The 17,284-nt window shown below is 57.0% G+C and overlaps 1 protein-coding gene across 4 annotated transcripts in view; it reads right to left on the minus strand.

Moving 5' to 3' along the window:
• The window catches only part of Acot7 (acyl-CoA thioesterase 7), an 84,264-nt gene that overhangs the window by 20,805 nt on the left and 46,175 nt on the right, over nt 1-17,284 (minus strand). For all 4 annotated transcript variants that reach the window (XM_027947739.2, XM_027947742.2, XM_027947741.2 and 1 more), the window contains exons 6-7: nt 16,577-16,663; nt 3,099-3,215 (exon numbers count right to left, since the gene is read on the minus strand). In XM_027947739.2, the coding sequence (XP_027803540.2) occupies nt 3,099-3,215; nt 16,577-16,663 (204 nt within the window). The remainder of the gene's footprint in view (nt 1-3,098; nt 3,216-16,576; nt 16,664-17,284) is intronic.

The following is a 17,284-nucleotide window of genomic DNA, read 5'->3' on the forward strand; positions in this document are numbered from 1 at the left end:
CCATAGTCCCGTGGCACCGCAGGTCCCATCTGCCTGGATGGTCCCCACCCCTCCCTATGAAAAACGATCCTTTTGCTGATTAACCTTTACTCTCAGGAATGACCGCCACGCCCCAGCAAGAATGTGCTTCTCCGTCCAATGATCGAGTCCTGACACGGCAAACCCTTGCTTCCTGGGGCTTGAGGAGGAGACGGCCATTGTCCATCTCCTCTCTGATGTTGACCAGTTCTCTCTGCCACTCAGAGGACAGACCTGGCCCTCTACCAGCACTTCAGGCCCCAAGGTGTGAGGCCTCCGTGGGGCCAGTCACCAGGGCTGGTTCCCCCACAGTGCTGATGGCGGCACTTCTCAAAACAGGAGCCCCTCAGAGCAGCTCCTTCTCCAGGCTGGTCGTCCACCCCGTGTGGACAGAGCGCGTGGGAGAAGGCCCGGCACAGAAGGTCCTAACCACCTGGTGGCTTCATGAAGTTGGAAGGAGCCGAGGTCTGTGAGGAGGGGACCTGACAGTGGATCGGCAGCCCCACGTCGACCCAGAACTCAGAGCCTTACTGTCTGACTTGAATGAGACCCTCCTGGATTCTCCGGGGGTTGGGGGGGGTGTCCCACATCCTACGAGTGTCCTTACAAAAGACACGCCCTGTGAGAAGCTGTGACTGGGAAGGCAGGGGTTGAGACGATGCGGCCACAGGCCACGCAACACCTGGGGCCCTGGGGCCCTGGAGCCCTGGGAGCTGATGTGGCAGGTGGGAACCCTCCCCACAGCCTTTGGAGGGAAGGTGGCCCGACGTCTCCTGGGTTTGTCATTCTGTTTCAAGGCCCCAGAAACCAAGCCACTCTGTGGTACAAAACCCACCAGGTGCCCTGCACACCTCCCAGGCAGGTTCCGGAGCCACCAGTGGCTGCTGACACTGCCTCATCTGTGCAGTGACATGCGTGTCAACTCTGCCGGGGAGGTGGCCCTGGGGCCTCCTCCATGTTAGCGCCAAAGCCATGGCAAGAGGGAGGCCCTGGGCAGGGACAGCAGCTCCTGGGAGGTGCTACAGTCTCCAGGGCTTAAGGTGGCCCTGACAGAGCTACATCAGAGAAAAACTGATGGCACATCACCCCTCCCGCCCCATAGTGTCTGACACACTGTGACTGTGTCCTCAGGAACCCAGAGGCAGCAGGGACTCACCAGGCCCACTCCACATGGCCCAGCAAAGGAGCAGAACGAGGGGGGAGACGCTGGCCTTGAGTGGCAGTGCCCCATGCCATTTGCCTGCAGGCTCAGTGCCGCCTGGACAGCAGCCTTGGCTCCCCAGAAACGCCCCGGGGCCTTGCAGAAGGAAGCGCGCCCACGACCTCACGGGTGACGCTCCTCTGGAACACGACAGACTGGATGTGACAGTGTCTAATGGCCTTGAGGACACTGGCTGGGAAGTAGGCTAGACTCCATAACCATTATTTCAGCCTGGCCCCAACCCCTTCACAATCAAAACAGGACGTCACCCAAGAAGAAGCAACGTTGCCACCCCCAGGAGCCCAGTGTTTCTCTCAGGGGTCCCCAGGCCAGAAGGCCGCATGGCCCAAGTCCAAGGCTGAGGCAGCATTCAGGATAGGCTGGGCAGGGAGCAAGCGCTGTGCCAGCCAGTGGGCGTGGCTCCTCATGAGTGCAACCAGACCAGCCACCATCGCTGAATACCACGGCCCCCTCGTCCCTCGCAGCTTCTCTGGGTTCCAGCTGAAGGCCACGTTTAGAAAGGAGTCTGTCCAGGCTGCCCGACTCCTACCAGAAGGGACCCCGAGACGGCCTGCTCCGGTTGCAGGGCAAGTCCTCCTGGCCAGGAACCTGCACAGCTCCTGTCCAGCCACTCCTGGCTGTGAGCAGCCAAGCAGCAGCCTGGGGCCTTTCCAACGGCTCCCTCGACCCTCAGAGGCTCACTGTCCATCCCGGGGGCTGGAGCTGCACGGCTCACCCGTCCCTCGGGCAGATGCTCACCCAACAAAACCCCCCAGGCTGCTGGCTGGGAGAATCCTGGTGCTTCTCCAAGACACTCGGGGACCAGTGAACACAGAGAGTCCCAAAGGATGTAAGCACATTCTCCTCTGTGGATTTTGAGACTGGTTTAACAATGTGGCCTTCATCAGAGCAATTCGCCCAGGCAGGAGTTCTAGGAAGAGTGTGGCGTGACGTCACGCTGCGGTGGGATTCTTGCTTTCCCTTGGTTCATGCCACCACTGGGCACAACACTGCCAGCATGAGACACGCACAGCCCCGGAGGACGAGCTGAAGCAGACGAGACCCACTTGTTTGGGCCAATTCTAAAAATGACACTGGTGGCAAATACCTATCAGCTCTGAAGAGAATCTGCCAAACCCAGGGGCGCTAGGCCAGAGACCATCTGTCCTCCACGCTCATGATTATGGCAGGGGGCAGCCCTGCACCCTCCAAATCTCAGGGTGCTCCTGACAGCATGCTGTCTGCAGAACTAACTCCAGGCTCTAGAGACAGAGCCAGCCACCGCAGCTGGCACAGCAGGGCTGCAGCTCATCTCAGGTCCCAGGTCACAGACAGAAACTGTCGGGTGCTGTGTCCACAAAGGATCAATAACCCGAGGCAGGCTCTGTGCTCTACAGCTGCAGAGGTCCGGCCTCCTACACAGGCGGCAGGCCCCATTCCCGGTGGGAACCACGTCACCGGGACTGGACTTCTGTCATGGGAAAAAACCCCTGGCCAAGGCAGCGACACCTGTGGGCCCCTGAAGTAAGCCTGCTGCTGCCTGGATCACGGAGGACCCATTCCTCTCAGTGCAACACACCTGACACAAGGTCTGGTGGCAACAGTCAGGGCCACGGTGCCCTGTTGGAGGGGCACTGGAAGAAGATGTATTCATGCTGGTCTCGGGGAGGATAAAGGCCTCCACCATATCTGAATTTTAGATTCTACCAGGTTGAAATATCAAATGGGTCGACACTAGCCTCACAGATGCATCCCCAAGGCCAGAGCACGGAGCACGGCCCTCCTGTTTCTGGTGGCACATGGACAGACATCAGGTGTAAACACTAAGCTAGCCCCAAGGGCTGCTCCCCCCTCAGCTTCATCAGAAGAGTTCTGTTACCTTTCCGGATCTTGTCGTGAAAATTGATGGCGTCCACGGAGGCAGTGACTATGTTGGTCTTGCAGTGGCGTGCAGCAACAATCCCAGCCACCTCGTCCATGAGCTTCATGGTGACTCCTGCGCGGAGAAAGGGCACACGGCAGATGAGACGCGGAGAGCGGGACCACTGCACATGCTGTCTGACCCCTCCCACCACCCCGCAGCAGGGGCCGTAGCAGCAGGAGGCGCAGGGACGGTTGCAGGTGGCCTGCTATTGCTCCGTTTTAAACCTGCTTCTCCAGGTGCTGCGTTTTTTTTTTTTTTTAATACTGGTGATTGAGCCCAGGAGCATTCTGCCACTGAGCTACCTCTCCAGCCTTTTTTTTTTTTTTTTTTAAATTTTGAACCAGGGCCTTGCTACGTTGCTGAGGCTGGCCTTCAACTTGCAATCTTTCTGCCTCAGCCTCCTGAGTCTCTGGGATCAGAGGCATGCACCTGATCGGCTTTCAGGAGCTTTTGAAAATGACCTCAGCTGCCACTCTAGGCCACTGACAGAATGACAGCCCTCTTCCTCTCCTCCAGACATATCTCATCCTGCCAGGAAAGCTTCATTACACTATCCAAAGTCAGGTAAGAACAAGCTGGCAGAGACGCAGAGACCTCAGTGGGAAGTGAAGTGCGGCTGCTGGAGTTTCCTTAAAGGAAACAGGGACCTAGCAACTCCCCACCAAGTGTAGAAGCACCCAAGAGAACAGAAACCTGCATGGATTTCACAGAGCATCTAACCTAACAGCCAAAAATTGGAAACCACTGTGTGTCCATGTCCACCACCTAATGAATGCACTAACAAGGGTGGCTTGTCACCCACCCGACAGGTCCAGGCCACAAGGTGGACACACCATCAAACCTCACCGAGTGACAGCGCTGGGCACGGATGACCACATCCATGTGAACTTTCCAGAAGAGGAAAACATGGAGAGGCAGGCAGACTGGTGGGTCCCCAGGAGGGGTCCGGGAGGTGGGGTGCACACTGAAGGTAGAGAGTTTCTTTTCTGGGGTGATGAAAATGTTTCAAGATAGAATGAACAGGTCGAGCAGGTTTCCTAATCCAAAAACCTAAAATCTGACAGGCTCCAAAACCCCAAACTTCGAGCACTGATGAGGAAAATTTTACACCATGAAACTTTTGTTTCATGCACAAAATTACTCAAAATGTTACAAGACGAGATGTCAATTAGTTCCATCCACCAGGGAACACGGTACGCAAACCAAACCAAACCAAACCACCACCTGTGAAACCACCACCCGCACTGGGTGGGTATCCAAAGGAACCTGCATCCCTGTGGTTAATGCAGCGCTATCTGAAGAGCCATGAGGGGGAATCAAGTGAGATATCGGACAGAGGACGTGGCATCCACACAACAGAATAACATCCAGCCTCAAAGAACAAAATCCTGCCTTGTGCAGCAACTTGGAGGACAATGGCCAGGCACAAAGACAAACAGCACTCGTTCTCACACGTGAAAGCTGAAATGTTGGTTCATAGCAGCAGAGAACAGAGAATCTGCCAGGAGAGGCTGGGTGGGGTGGGGGCAGAGGGAGTCGGTGCCAGAGCACGGCTCCCAGGGAGGAAGTCCTGGGCTGCCCAGTGCAGCGGTGACCGGAGCCCACAGAAACCTAGTGTACATTCCACGCAGAACTTGGGAGCAGTTCCAAGGTTTGCAACACAAAGATGGACGTTAAGGAGGCGGGGTGCTAATTACCCTAATTACCTATACACTACCATGGTACACGTGTATCCACTCACCAGCCACCCCTCATAAACACGCAGGATTATTTCATGTTTATACAGAAATACTTCTTGACAAAACCCTGTTTGAAGTTACCTTCTGGCCCTGTGTGTAAACTGTGTAAGAAACAAGTGAATTTCCTCTGAGTTTTGGGTCCTATCCCCAAGATGCCTCATTATGCATAGACAAACATCCCAAACCCAGAGTACGTCTGAAACGTCCGCCACCAGCATTTTGGATGCGGGGTGCTCCAGCCAGGGTTGCAGAAGCACCTCTGGGAACATCCTGGAAACAACAGCTTGCTTACGCCGAGGGCTGAACTGTACAGGATCAAGTTCTGTCTTGATAGAGCTGCCGTACAAAATGAGGCAGGCCCACGGGCAGAACTCGGCGAGGGCACAGTGCTGCCTTTGAACCCCAGGCTGCAGATGCTGGCTTGGGTTGCACCCCCTTCATTGACAGGTCACTACATACCAGCCCCTCCACCCAGTTCTTACTCCCTAGCACGACCTCCATACCATACACGTTTCACTTGTAAAAATCAAACCACCCCTTTCAGTCAAACAAGGTGGAGCTGCCTATGTTCAGCCATTCTGACCTACAAAAGCATCAAAGTGACACCGGTCAATGAAGCAGCTAACAGGAATTTGAGGAAGCCATGTGCACACCTGCCTTAGGATACAGAATGATTTCTAAAAACCCAAAGACAAAACCCAGACTCCATCCCACCCCGGGAATCCAGGCTCCCATTTACGGTACACGCTGCAGACTCAGACGCCTGTATGCCAGGTGATGCTGGAAAGTGGGCAAGAGGTGGGGGACGTGGGCAAGTGGCTGGCCAAGGCTCCCGGGGCTTGGCTCCTGCTATTGTTCTCCTGTGACATGATGAGGGTCCCCCTCTTCTTTAGGAGGCATAGCAGTCAATGCAGTGCCATGTCTGGTCTGGTCTCTGACTCTAGGCAACCAAGAAGAGAAAATATACATACATACATACACACATACCTGAGCAACAGGGGAGCCGACACTGAGTGGCCACTGGATGCTAGGGACTTGAGAACTTATCTGGGAGGGTGTGATGATAATATTGTGGGTGGCTCTGAAATGCTCCAGAGGGAATGGGACTCCTCACGGAAGCCACGGAGCCACAGAATGAGTGAGGCAGCGGCGGGTGGAGCAGGCCAGTATACCTCTTCAGATGGACAGCGAAGCTATGCTCACCTGCATGGACAGGGTCAGGAGCCCCATGTCGCAAACCAACAGTGAGGTCCAAGGCCACATGTAGGTCCAGGTCTGAAATCAGGGATCAGGTCTGAGAACTGCACGTCCCTCACTGGGCCTGTGAGGAGCAGCTCTGGGTTGTTGCCATGGTAACAGACGTTCATTGCCCTGTCTGATCCACTGGGAGACTTTCCTAATTTTTCTTCCCCTGGCAAGGGACCTGAGAAGGTTGTAGCCAGCCCAGGCTTGGAGAAGGCCTGTCTAGCCAAGACCCTGCTCCAGGACTTGCAGGAATCCAAGACAAACCCATGCCCTGGGCTCACGTGGGCCCGGAGGTCCACAGGTCTGTCACCTCACTGGCCAGCTGCCAAACAGGGCATGAGGCAGCCCCTGGACCACACTGCCACCTCTGGGCTGTGGTTTGAGTGTGTGTACTCACGCATGTGCTTACACACACTTATTTGAGGTCTTCCAACTGATTCTACTCATGGAATCTGAGTGGCGAGAGCAGCTGACGAGTGGCCCTGCTGCAGGGGCTCATGGCAGGGCGGGGCGCGGAGGCATTCCTACAGAGGTCACACCTCAGGCAAGGTCCTTGGCAGCCATCATCCACACCCAGCAAGTGCCCATCAGGCACCCAAAACACGGTAAGAAGCGCAGACAGCCAGCACAGGGTGATGGTGACAGGACCAGGAGCCGAGCGCAGGCAGCCAGGGCAGTGTGGCTGGTGTGGTGGGCGAGACGCAGAGGGTCAGCCTAGGGAGCCAGAAGGTGGCTGTGCCCACTGACAGGCCCCGTGGGCCTGGTCCCCTGCAGGCTCCTCTCAGCAAACTTGCTGGAAGCCACGTCCCACAAGTCAGCATCTTCTCCATGTCACAGATAGGATGTAAAGACTCAGGGAGTCTCGTGGCCAGTCCTATGGCTGGGGGCGGGTCCAGGGCCTCCCAAGGGCACAGGAGGAATGGCTACACTGCCGTAAGACTCAGCCTGGGCCATAAGACTCAGTCCAGAGTGGAGTTTTCAGAAAAGTATGGAAAGGAGAACCCAAGATCATGGCGAGAGGTGGGGAGACGCAAGATCAGGATGTGTACTTGGGTGGCGGGTCATGGCCCATGGCACTCATGCTGGGCACCGGGTACGCTCACCAACTCAGAAGGCTTAGTGGAAAAACAAGGGAAAGGAAAGGGAGCATGTGGGGGTCGAACTCAGAGAGCACCTACGGCCGCCCCTTGCTTGTGCGTCTGGGAAAGCAGAAATAACAACGGAAGAATAAAACGCAAAGTGCTGACATCCGCTCCCTCCGGTGGCTTTACCCGACTGTCCGAAATGCCACCTTGCTGGTACAGGTCCCACAGGGCTCTGCTTTCACGGAAGACCACAGGATCCAAGGCACGAGCAGCCAAGACGGCTTGGAAGGGAGGCAGCGCACTGAGTCAAGAACGGGCACAGAGACGACCACTCAGCCAGCCCAGCCAGCACCTTCGGGAGCCAGGCAGGGGCTCCAAACCTGGCACCAGCTTGGTCCAACAAGCAGTCACAGGTAGGCCAACAGGGCACTCATCCAATCCACAGAAACCTGAAGCAGTGGGGCTAGATGGGTGTCAGAGACCCACGGTGCCTGTGTGTCAGACAGTGACATTCAGAGACAGCCCCTCCCAATCCTAACAGCCAGCACACACATCTGAGCTGGGACCGGTAGAGAGAACCGAGATCAGTGGGACACCCGAGACAAACCGTTAGACTGAAGATGGGAAAGGTTAAGACAGGGGCTGAGGTCGCGGAATCCTACGGCCCAGCTCTGGGGCCCTGGGCACGCACACTCCCGCTGTGTACGTCTATCATCAGGTTACACCCCAAACCCGGGGCTCGACTCCAGGAATCAGGTGGGTGACCAGGACAGTGAGATGTCCCCATTCTGCCAGATGAGGAGTCTTCAAAATGGGTCTGCCTCACAGGCAACAGGCTGGGCAGTGGGCAGAGAGCTCTGGGCTTCCAGGGACTCTTGGATGGACAACATCTGTCCACTTCAGCTAATGGGCACTCCCCAGGAGACCAGGGTAGGCTCAATGGGCAGAAGTGATGGCAGGTAAATTCTAGGGTTCACTAGTAGAAAGACCTTCTGGGAAAGAGACCACCTAACAAACACACTCGGCTTTACACAGGCGGGGTGCCGGCCCTGCAGAGTCAGGCACAAGTAGCGAGACCAGAGCGAAAAGCAGAACCTGCCGGAGCAGAGACCTCCCCAGAACCTGCCCGGGCTCCTGCCGAGCCCCCGAGTCTGTGAGAAAAAGGAAGGACAGGTGTGGTGCTCTGGAGCCCTGGGCAGCAGCTGAGCTCTGGTGCTGGCTGGACAGAAGGAAGCTGTTTCCAAACAGTTGAGGGCAATCACATACTGAGCACACGCCCCTCTCTTCCCTCTGCACAACGGCCAACAACGCTGGCACCCTGCCACCTGGGTCCAACTGTCTGCCGCCCATCACTGAGAGAATGATGAGGTCAAGGGCCGTGCGGGGAGGAGGTCCTCACAGAGCCACAGTCTCGTCCCCTCAGGACACGTCTGTAAGGGAACACCTCTTACTTGATGTGACCCACAGGATATGCTACGGCATGTCCCCTGGAGACAGAAAAGCCTTAGCTGTAGGTCCTGCCAGCGCTGCCCCGTGGGGTGCTGTCTCCCAGAGGGGGCACCACCCCACTGATGCCAGCGCCGAGAGCCGTTTCCCCCCAGTGCTCCTTTCCAGGGCCGCTGAGGGCCTCGTCACTTTGCTCCCACTCAGGCACGACTGCTTTCAACACTGAGAAGTAACTTTGGCAAATCACAGTCTGTGGTGGCTGTCCTTATTTCCCACGATTTGTAATTTAAAAGACGACAACAAAATTGTAGACCTGCTGTCCTTGGAGACTGCATCGTTTCAGGAACTCCGGGAAGGGAACAAGCCAGACGTGCTTGGCCGCCACAGGCACATGAACGCTGGGCACCAGAGATATTTTTGAATCTAACATTTAGCTGCTTACAGGTTTTTGTTTTGTTTTAAGTATTGACAACATGCTGACTGGCTTAAAAATAGCGTTTTCACTTTATCTCCCCGAGGCCTGCTGGCTGGCTGGGCCAGGCTGCCTACAACCCCAGCAGCAGCCAGCAGCCCGGAGCTGGCGCCTGCTCAGTGGGCGGGGATTGAGATGCCCCCATTTCTATATTTAATCCCGACTGGCGGAGCGTGGGGCCGGCCTCCTATATTAAGAAACGATAGTAACTTCATCTTACTGACACATCCCACCCTGTGGTGATGACAAGGGTTATTAAAAGACCCAGGTGAGCGAGCACCCCCAGACAGCCCTGCTTCCCCCGGGTCCTACCACCGGCGTGTCAGAACTGGGACCAAGTAAGTCCTGGCACAAGAATCTTAATTAAGTTCATTAATAAAAATTACTTTGGGCAATTAATGCCAGCATAGTAAAGATGAAGAGTTCGTGAAGACAGTACCAAAATGTCAAAGGTGGGGACGCTGGCAAAGTCCTCAGTGGAGGTGAACAGTGTTCCTGCCTGCCCAGGGGTCACAGGGCAAAGGGCTGCCAGGCGCTCTGCACCCCTGGCCTGCCACGGTGCTGCATCAGGGAGCCCAAGGAGGTCACGGTAAGGCAGCAGAGAGCAGCTGGAGGCCTGGGCGAGAGGTGGGGGTGGTTATGCCGAGTCACACACCCAGCCCTGGGAAGGACTGGCCAGCAGAAGGCCCCAGCCTCAGCCTAGAGTCAGCAAGGGCACTTCTCCAAAGGCCAGGAACCATTTGGGTGGGGTGCCAATTTCCTTGCAGGAGCCTGGACTGGGTGGGGCAAAGTAATGTTTCAGAATAATGTGTTGGCCATGCTGTACAGGACGTGTTATTAGAGGACACTTGCTACAGTCCCTAAGGAACATGGCCAAGGAGTGGACGATGGCCAATTAACAGCACTGGAAGGCCCTGCTGGCTGCAGGCCTGGCCTGGACCCTGGCTCTGCCTCTCGGGAGGCAGGTCTGTGCCACAACTGCAGAGGAGGACGCGCTTGCTGGCCCCAGGGAGCTGCAGGGAGGGAGCCTCAGGCCCAGGTCTGGTGGGTCACACCTCCGGCCTTTCTGGATGGCCCAGAAGCTACTCTTTGGAGCTCCAGTGCGGAGGAGGATGTTTTCAAAAGACAAGGCTCCGTGGGAACCTGGAGCAGCGCTGCCAGTCGCCTCTGGACTTCCCAGACGAGAAGACACAGAGCCGACAGCAGGCCAGCACCACCTCCGGCCTTCTCCCCAGCGAGGCCTGCACATCGTCGTCCATGCAGGGCCTCTAGGTCAAGGAGGGCACAAAACTGGAAGTGTTGGTGCCCATCCTCATTTCCAGGAAAGGCACTTCCTGTCCAGGCAATTGCCCCTCTGTCCCAGTCCTGGGCACAGCAGTTTCTCAGCAGGAGGCTTATCCTGCATGCGTCTGCCATCTCTGCCTGGGCCACCAGGCTCCTGTACCTGGCATTACCAGCTGCCCTCTTTCTTGGGGCTAGCTGCTCCTTGCCTCAGGTTCCAGGGCTGGGCACCCCTGCCTCAGGACCCCAGGCAACTTCTGTCTCTGGACACTAGCTGGATGGTTTGTTGAGGGAAAGCCTCCTCCTGCCACACTGGGCTGTCTGCACCTTCTCCACTGAGACTCTGGGCTGCACCAGGCTGGGCACAGTGGGCACACTCGTCTGGGGTGCTGACCGGCAGGGCCGTCACAGGCTACAGTCCTCTCCCGTCCTACTTCAGTCATTCAGTCCACACCAGGCCCTGCTCTAAGTGGGACACAGCAGTGAAGGTGACAGAAGCCCCATCCACGTGGGCATCCATTCTGCGCTGTGTGCTGGGGCGTGGGGAGGGTCAGTCTATCTTAGAGCGTCAGGAGATTTCAGACCCCTTCTCTTCTTCAATTCTGAAGGAAATGAGACCGTTATGTAGAGGTCTAGGGTTGCACCAGGGGCAGAGGTCGCAGGCAGGCAAAGTCCACAGGTCTCTGTGCCCAGGCATGCGACGGGGTGAACCCGGGAATGGTGGAGGGTTATCCCAGGCAGGCTCACGAGGGTGTGAGAGCAAAAGTGGCCCAAACGAAGGGCTTGTGGCTCTGGCTGCAGGGTCTGGAGCTGAGTGTGGCTCCTTCCACGTGAAAGGTAGCGCAGGCCACCCTGTTGAGACTTCCAAACAGGGGAGAGGCGGTGACCAGCAAGAGCACAGTGCAGGTTGTGGTCTGGACCAGGAGGCACCAGGGCATGAGGTAAGAGCTCAGATTCCAGCCTGTCGTAAAGTGAGCCAAGCCAGGGACGTCTGCAGGAGCACTGTCCACAAGCCAACGAGGACGGCGACCACCACCGCTGGGGGCAAGGACTGGGGCCCTAGGAGCTCCGTGTCCATCATCACATGGGAGGCCCTGAGGAGGCCACTGGAGTCCGGGGAGAGGCTAGGGCTGGAGCATGTGGCCAGGGAGGAGGGGAGGGTGGGGGAGGATGGGGCCCTGCAGCCTGAAGCAGATGGGAAATGGAGGGAAGGGTAGGGGACTGAAGTGCCACAGTGGGCAAAAGGGGAGGCAGGGAGGTCTGGAGGTGGGGACTGTGAACACAGGCTCTGCATCTGCCCCTGGCTCTGGCTGTTGGAGGTGTTCAGAAGTGACCCTGAAAGGAAGCATCTGACCCATCCTACCAGGGAAAAGCAGACTGACCTCCCGCTGCTGCCCTTCAGGGGCTGTGTCCACCTGGGCAGGGGCCCTGCTGGTCACTGTAGATCAAGGACAGTTCCATAAATGGAGCTCCACGAGCCTGGATGACGAAAAGCTTTGTGACAGTCACTGTCCCGTCACTCTTGTAAAAGCAAGTTAGCTACAGAGCCAGGAGCCCCCTGAGTCAGCAAGACCCCTGGGAATGCAGGATCCCAGGACATGGGTACTGCCTACCAGCAGAGATGGGGTGTCCTCTGCCCATAAATGCTGTGGCCTTAAGCCAGCACCACATTCTGCAATGACCCAGGGGCTGGTCAGAGATTCCTCTTACACTGGGAGGGTCCTCATCTACTCTCCCGATCCAGGGCCCACTGGGTAGCTCTCGGCTGGAGATACAGGCGTGATCTAAATGGCCTGGGTCCTGAGCTCAGAAATGCAGGCAGAATCCCTCTTTGGAGTCAGAGACCTCACACCCACCTTCTGCACTGGATGCCAGCAGGGCTGCTGCAGGGAGGGGAGCCCCAGGGGTGGCTTCATGGCCGGCAGGGTGCACACCCCCAGCCAAGGCGGCGTGGAAGAGGTGGGCACCCAGCACAGGCCAGGGCGCTGGGACAGCAGGGACCTGGACTGGCAAGACAGAGGTGGAAAGGCAGCCTCTCAGGCCCCGTCCTCCCTCGTCCCTTCTGTGGGTGGACTGTTTTTATCTTTTCCCAGTTCCAACACTTGGGTATTTTTAATTTTTCCTTTTAAGTAACACAGGCTCAAAGCCTCCCACTTTTCCTCTGGGAACATCTCAGCCATCTTCCCAGATGTCCTTGTTTTCAGGACACTCTAAGTCCAGCTCTTACTTCCTCCTGGACCAGTGGCCTGGAAGAGGGCCTCCCAGTTTCTAGGTGCTGCTTCTTGTTGGCTGCTCAGGCTTCGCAGGTCCCACCTTGGGAATCAGCAACCCTAGGCGCTCTGTGGCCCTAGGCGGTGTCCGCCCACAGTTCCCGGCACTCGGGCTGGGACAGGAGGATCACTTGGGCCTAGGATTAGAGATTAGCAATGCTCTTCCCCACCGCAGAGCTCCCTCACAGAAAGGAAACAGGCCCAGGTGGGTAAGTCTGACTGCGGCAGACGGCGATTCCAGGACAGGCCTCCGCACAGAGCTTCAGAGGTCAGGAGAGGAATGGGTGGGCGAGGAGATGGAGAGAGGCCAAGGGGCCCGTGGGCCGCCAGAGCAGGGGCCAGACGTCCCAGCTGAAAGACAACATCAGCTGCCACGGGGAGGAAGTGACTGAGGCTCTGGACTGGAGTGGGGCAGAGAGGGCTGAGGACAGACCTGGGGCAGCCACACTGGGGTAAGATCCCCAGCACAACACACCCATGCAGGTGCCCAGCATCTCCCCACTGCGCTATGCAACGCCCACCATGTGGGGCAGTGGATCTGCAGTGTGGTGACAGAAAACTGTGGGGCGGACTCCAGGTGGGCTTCCAGAACTCCTGAGGCCGAGGGCAGCATCGTCCAGCTGTGGGCTCTGAGGTCCTGAGTCGTCAGGACCAGCCAGGGCACTCCTGACTAAAAGCACAGGGCCTGGCCCTGCAGGAGCCGGCCCTCCCGGAGAAGGGCTGGGAACCTGTTCTCTTAAAGCAGAAGAGATTCCTGGGGGTCAGAAGGGCTGTAATCTGCTGCAAGAGCCCCCCTCCATGCTTCCCAGCACACAGGGGTGGAGCAAACCCCTCCCAGGAGACTCCGGCTGGATGTGCATCTCGAGTGGAGCCAGCTTTACCCAAGACCCAATGTGATGGGTGGAACTGAGGCTCCTTCCTGAGACCAGAGATGACCGCCCTCCACTGCTCTCCTGCTGTAAGACCCAGTACCAGAGCCAGATGTCCCTGGGATGAGGATCAACTTTGTCCTCGTCCTGGCTGAAATGACAGAAGCCCCACAGGCATGCAGTGGCTAGGCCCAGGCCCTCACCAGGGTGGTCCGGGGGGCAGTGGCGCCCACCACGAGGAACAGAGCTGCCGTGCCCAGTTCATTCCTAACTAAAACTCTAACCCCGTCTCCTGTCCTAGTTTTAAGGGCCCTTCCCAGTCATTAAGGGAGGTCACAATGGGCAACTGTAGGGAAAAGGTTTCCTTCCTTCCAGCCCTTTTCAAATAGTTCACAGGAGAAGGGCACCACACTGTTCCTTCAGGTGTCCCAGGATGAGCGTCCAGAATTAGGAAACAGCTCTGACCAGCAGAAGGAGCCCCTCACCCTGCCGCTCCCTCCTCTCCAGGGCTGAGGTCTCCAGCACCCCAGCATCCGGGCCACGTGCTCCAGGCCTAGAGTTCCTCAGCAGGCCTGGGCCTGGGGGGCTGTGGGGATGAGGCTGCAGATCCCCAACTTCCAGGGAGAGACCACAACCTCCACTCGTGTCAACAGAGAGGTGACCAGATCTGAGGGGCCGGAGGAAACACAAACACAAGGGGCCAGGAAGGCCGAGGCCAGAGGAAGGGCCAGCTCCACACAGAGAAGACACCTGAGGTAGAGGGGGGCCGTCTCAGCTGACTGCAGGCGGGACAAGAATTTCCTCACGATGGACTAGGTGAGCCCAGCCACGCACACCTGCTGAACTTCAGAGATTGGCCACGGTGCTGGGGGACTGTCCTCCAGGGCAGCAGTTCCTCAGAGGGTCTCTAGACAACAGCAAGAGCTCTGCACAGTTCTGGGGCCCTCAGCCATACCGACCACTGGTGAGGCCCGGTGAGCAGCTGTGGCTCTCCCGTGAGCACCTCAGGCCGCAGCAGTGTGCCCAGGGCACCAGTGTCCCATGGAGTATCAGTGCTAGCTGAAGACCAGGGATGGGGTGGAAGGTGCAAGTGAGAAAAGCCCAGGCTGACAGGCAGCTGAGGGGTGGCCAGAGAGCTCAGGGCAGAATCCAATCCCCGGACTTCCCAGCAGAAACCATGGAATCCACAAGACATGGAGCAGTGCCTGGCAGCCCCATGGGGAGATCAACTCCCTAAAATGCCACACTTGGGGATGGGGTTGTGGCTCAGCGGTGGAGCGTTCACCTAGCACGTGCAAGGCACTGGGTTCAATCCTCGGCACCCCATAAAAATAAACAAATAAAATAAAGGTACTGTGTTCAACTACAACTAAAAAATAAAATAGAATAAATAAAATGTCACATAGCCAGGACACGGCCAGACATGCAAAACTCAGAGGAGGGCCCCCGCAGCCTATAACCAAAGGACGTCCCCAGATGAGTGCTCCCTGTGGTGGTGACGATGTGGCCTTAAGCCCCAGCCCACCAGGCTGCCCCATCGGCCACGGAAGGTCAGCAGTGCTGTGGACACGTGAGGCGAGAACACCGGCTCAGGACGCACGCCCTCCACTCGGCAGCAATGGCGGAAGGCACCCTTGGGGAGAGCGCCACCACTGCACACGGCACGCCAACGTCCTGGCACAAGGCTCACGGTCCTCAGGTGAGCCACAGGAAGCCGAGGACAACTCTTGCCAATTCCAGCAGCTGGGGCCTGGGATGGCTGGCTTGGAAGACGGGGCTGCTGCCCACCTGAAGCAGAAGGGGCGAGGGACAGGGGGCGTGAGGACGCGAGGCTGGGAATGCTCAGGGGCCACGGGGCTTCTCAAGGTAGAGCTCCGCAGGGCCTGGAGCGCTCCTGTTTGAACAGCTGCCCTGTGTGAGACTAGCTAATCCGACCCACCGACAGCCACCCTGGAGGTGTGCAAAGAGAAAAGCATCATGAAACCGAGGAAAGGAAACACTCCCTCGAATCCAGGCCCACTCTCCCACAGGCCTGGGACCATCAGTCCTCAAGCTGAAAGGAACCTATGTCGCTTGTTCACGGGATGAGGACCCGCCAAGTGCCTCCAGGCCTCAGAGTGAAGCTCTGGAGCCAACACAAAGCCTGCTCCTGGGAATTCTTGGCACAAATATCAGTGTCAACCTGCACAGAGAGGAGCCACAGGGCTGGGTTTTGAAGGATGAGCAGGAGTTCTCTGAGCAAAGAAAGGAGAACTTGGTGTTCCAGGTACCAGGAAATGAGAAAGCAAATGAACAGCACTGAGAGTGCACCCGCTGCGCCTGAGGAGCCAGGAGGAATGAGGAACGAAGGCCTCAGCACACCCAGGACGGCAGCCGGCGGGATCCCACACCTCTCCTCCAACTGGCTGCCGCCCGCAGCACTGACTACTTCCTACTTTCCAAATCAACTTGCTTTTTAAAGTTTACTTTAGTCCCAACCCAAATGTCAACACCCGTTTCTGAGTTAAGTCACACACATAAAAATATTACCCACTGTTAAGATAAAAAATGCCCCTCCTTGAACCTGGAGCCCAGCTGCTTGGGTTGGGGCAGCATTTCCCACACCCAGGGAATCCTGGGCAAGGACTTCAGTCCTGCAGTGTCAGAGGCAGAATCTGTGCTTACTTGAAACAACGTAAGCATGTTTAATTACCTGCTTGTCATAGCACTCTTCTCTGGGGACATTGCAACCCTGCAAGACCCTGCCCCTGACCGACAGGCCATTATTAAAACTCACCTTGCAAGTCTGAGGACCCAGGGTCACGTGTGACCATGCCCCGGGCTCTAGTCAACCATCCTTTACTTCCAGTTTTAAAATGGGCACCCACAGTAGTTCAGCAATTTCTTATACAACCTCCTAGAAGTGTAAATTCATAGTTCACTAAACACAAGAGCCTCAACTGGGTCAGACAGCAGCCCGGCTGCCCAGGGGACGCATGGGGGCAGCGACAGGGAAAAGGGGTGCAACCAGAGTGACCTCACCCTACCTCCATGCACGAAGCCGTGCAGGGTGCAATCCGAAGGCCCCACCAAGTGGATCAGGCTGGACTGGCTGTAGCTCACGGTGTTGGGCTCTGGAACAGCAAAGAGAGAGAGGAACTGTAGGTGGACCAACCCCCTCGGCCCAGGACAGCGATTCTGCAGCTGCCCAATGACATTTGTGGGTCATAAAGGTGTCCAACTGTGTCAACCTAAATAGGATTTCTCCAAAGGGAACTGTGGTCCCCAACAGGCCACATCTGCTGAAGGGAAGGCTCTCCAGGACCAGGGGCTCACAAAATATTCTCTGGGGATGGCAACGCCCCACATGGCCCTCCCTCTTGGCTGTAAGGTCCCTGGGTGGCACGTGGCCCTCCACTGGGATGTAATCAGTCATACTTCATTTCCAATTTTATAAAAAGCACCAAGCGTATCGTCCATAATCTACTTTGCCAGCCCCAGTCCCTGGACTGGCCCAGGAAGACGCAGTCCCATCTGCCAGGCCAGCCCTCCCACCCTCCTGTCCTCCACCAGGCATGGCTGTCACCAAAACGACTCCAAGAGTGGCAAGTGCCTTGACGGAGCTTCAGTCACTCAATGCTGCTACTGAAATATCTGTAAGGGGCTCTACTAGCAGAAAAAAGTCAAAAGGGACCATGAACTAAAATCAGTTTCCACCCAAGCATGTATGAGTTTGGGGGATGAACCCAGCTGCT

Source organism: Marmota flaviventris, chromosome 10 (assembly GCF_047511675.1).
Source record: "Marmota flaviventris isolate mMarFla1 chromosome 10, mMarFla1.hap1, whole genome shotgun sequence".
Taxonomy (NCBI): Eukaryota; Metazoa; Chordata; class Mammalia; order Rodentia; family Sciuridae; genus Marmota; species Marmota flaviventris.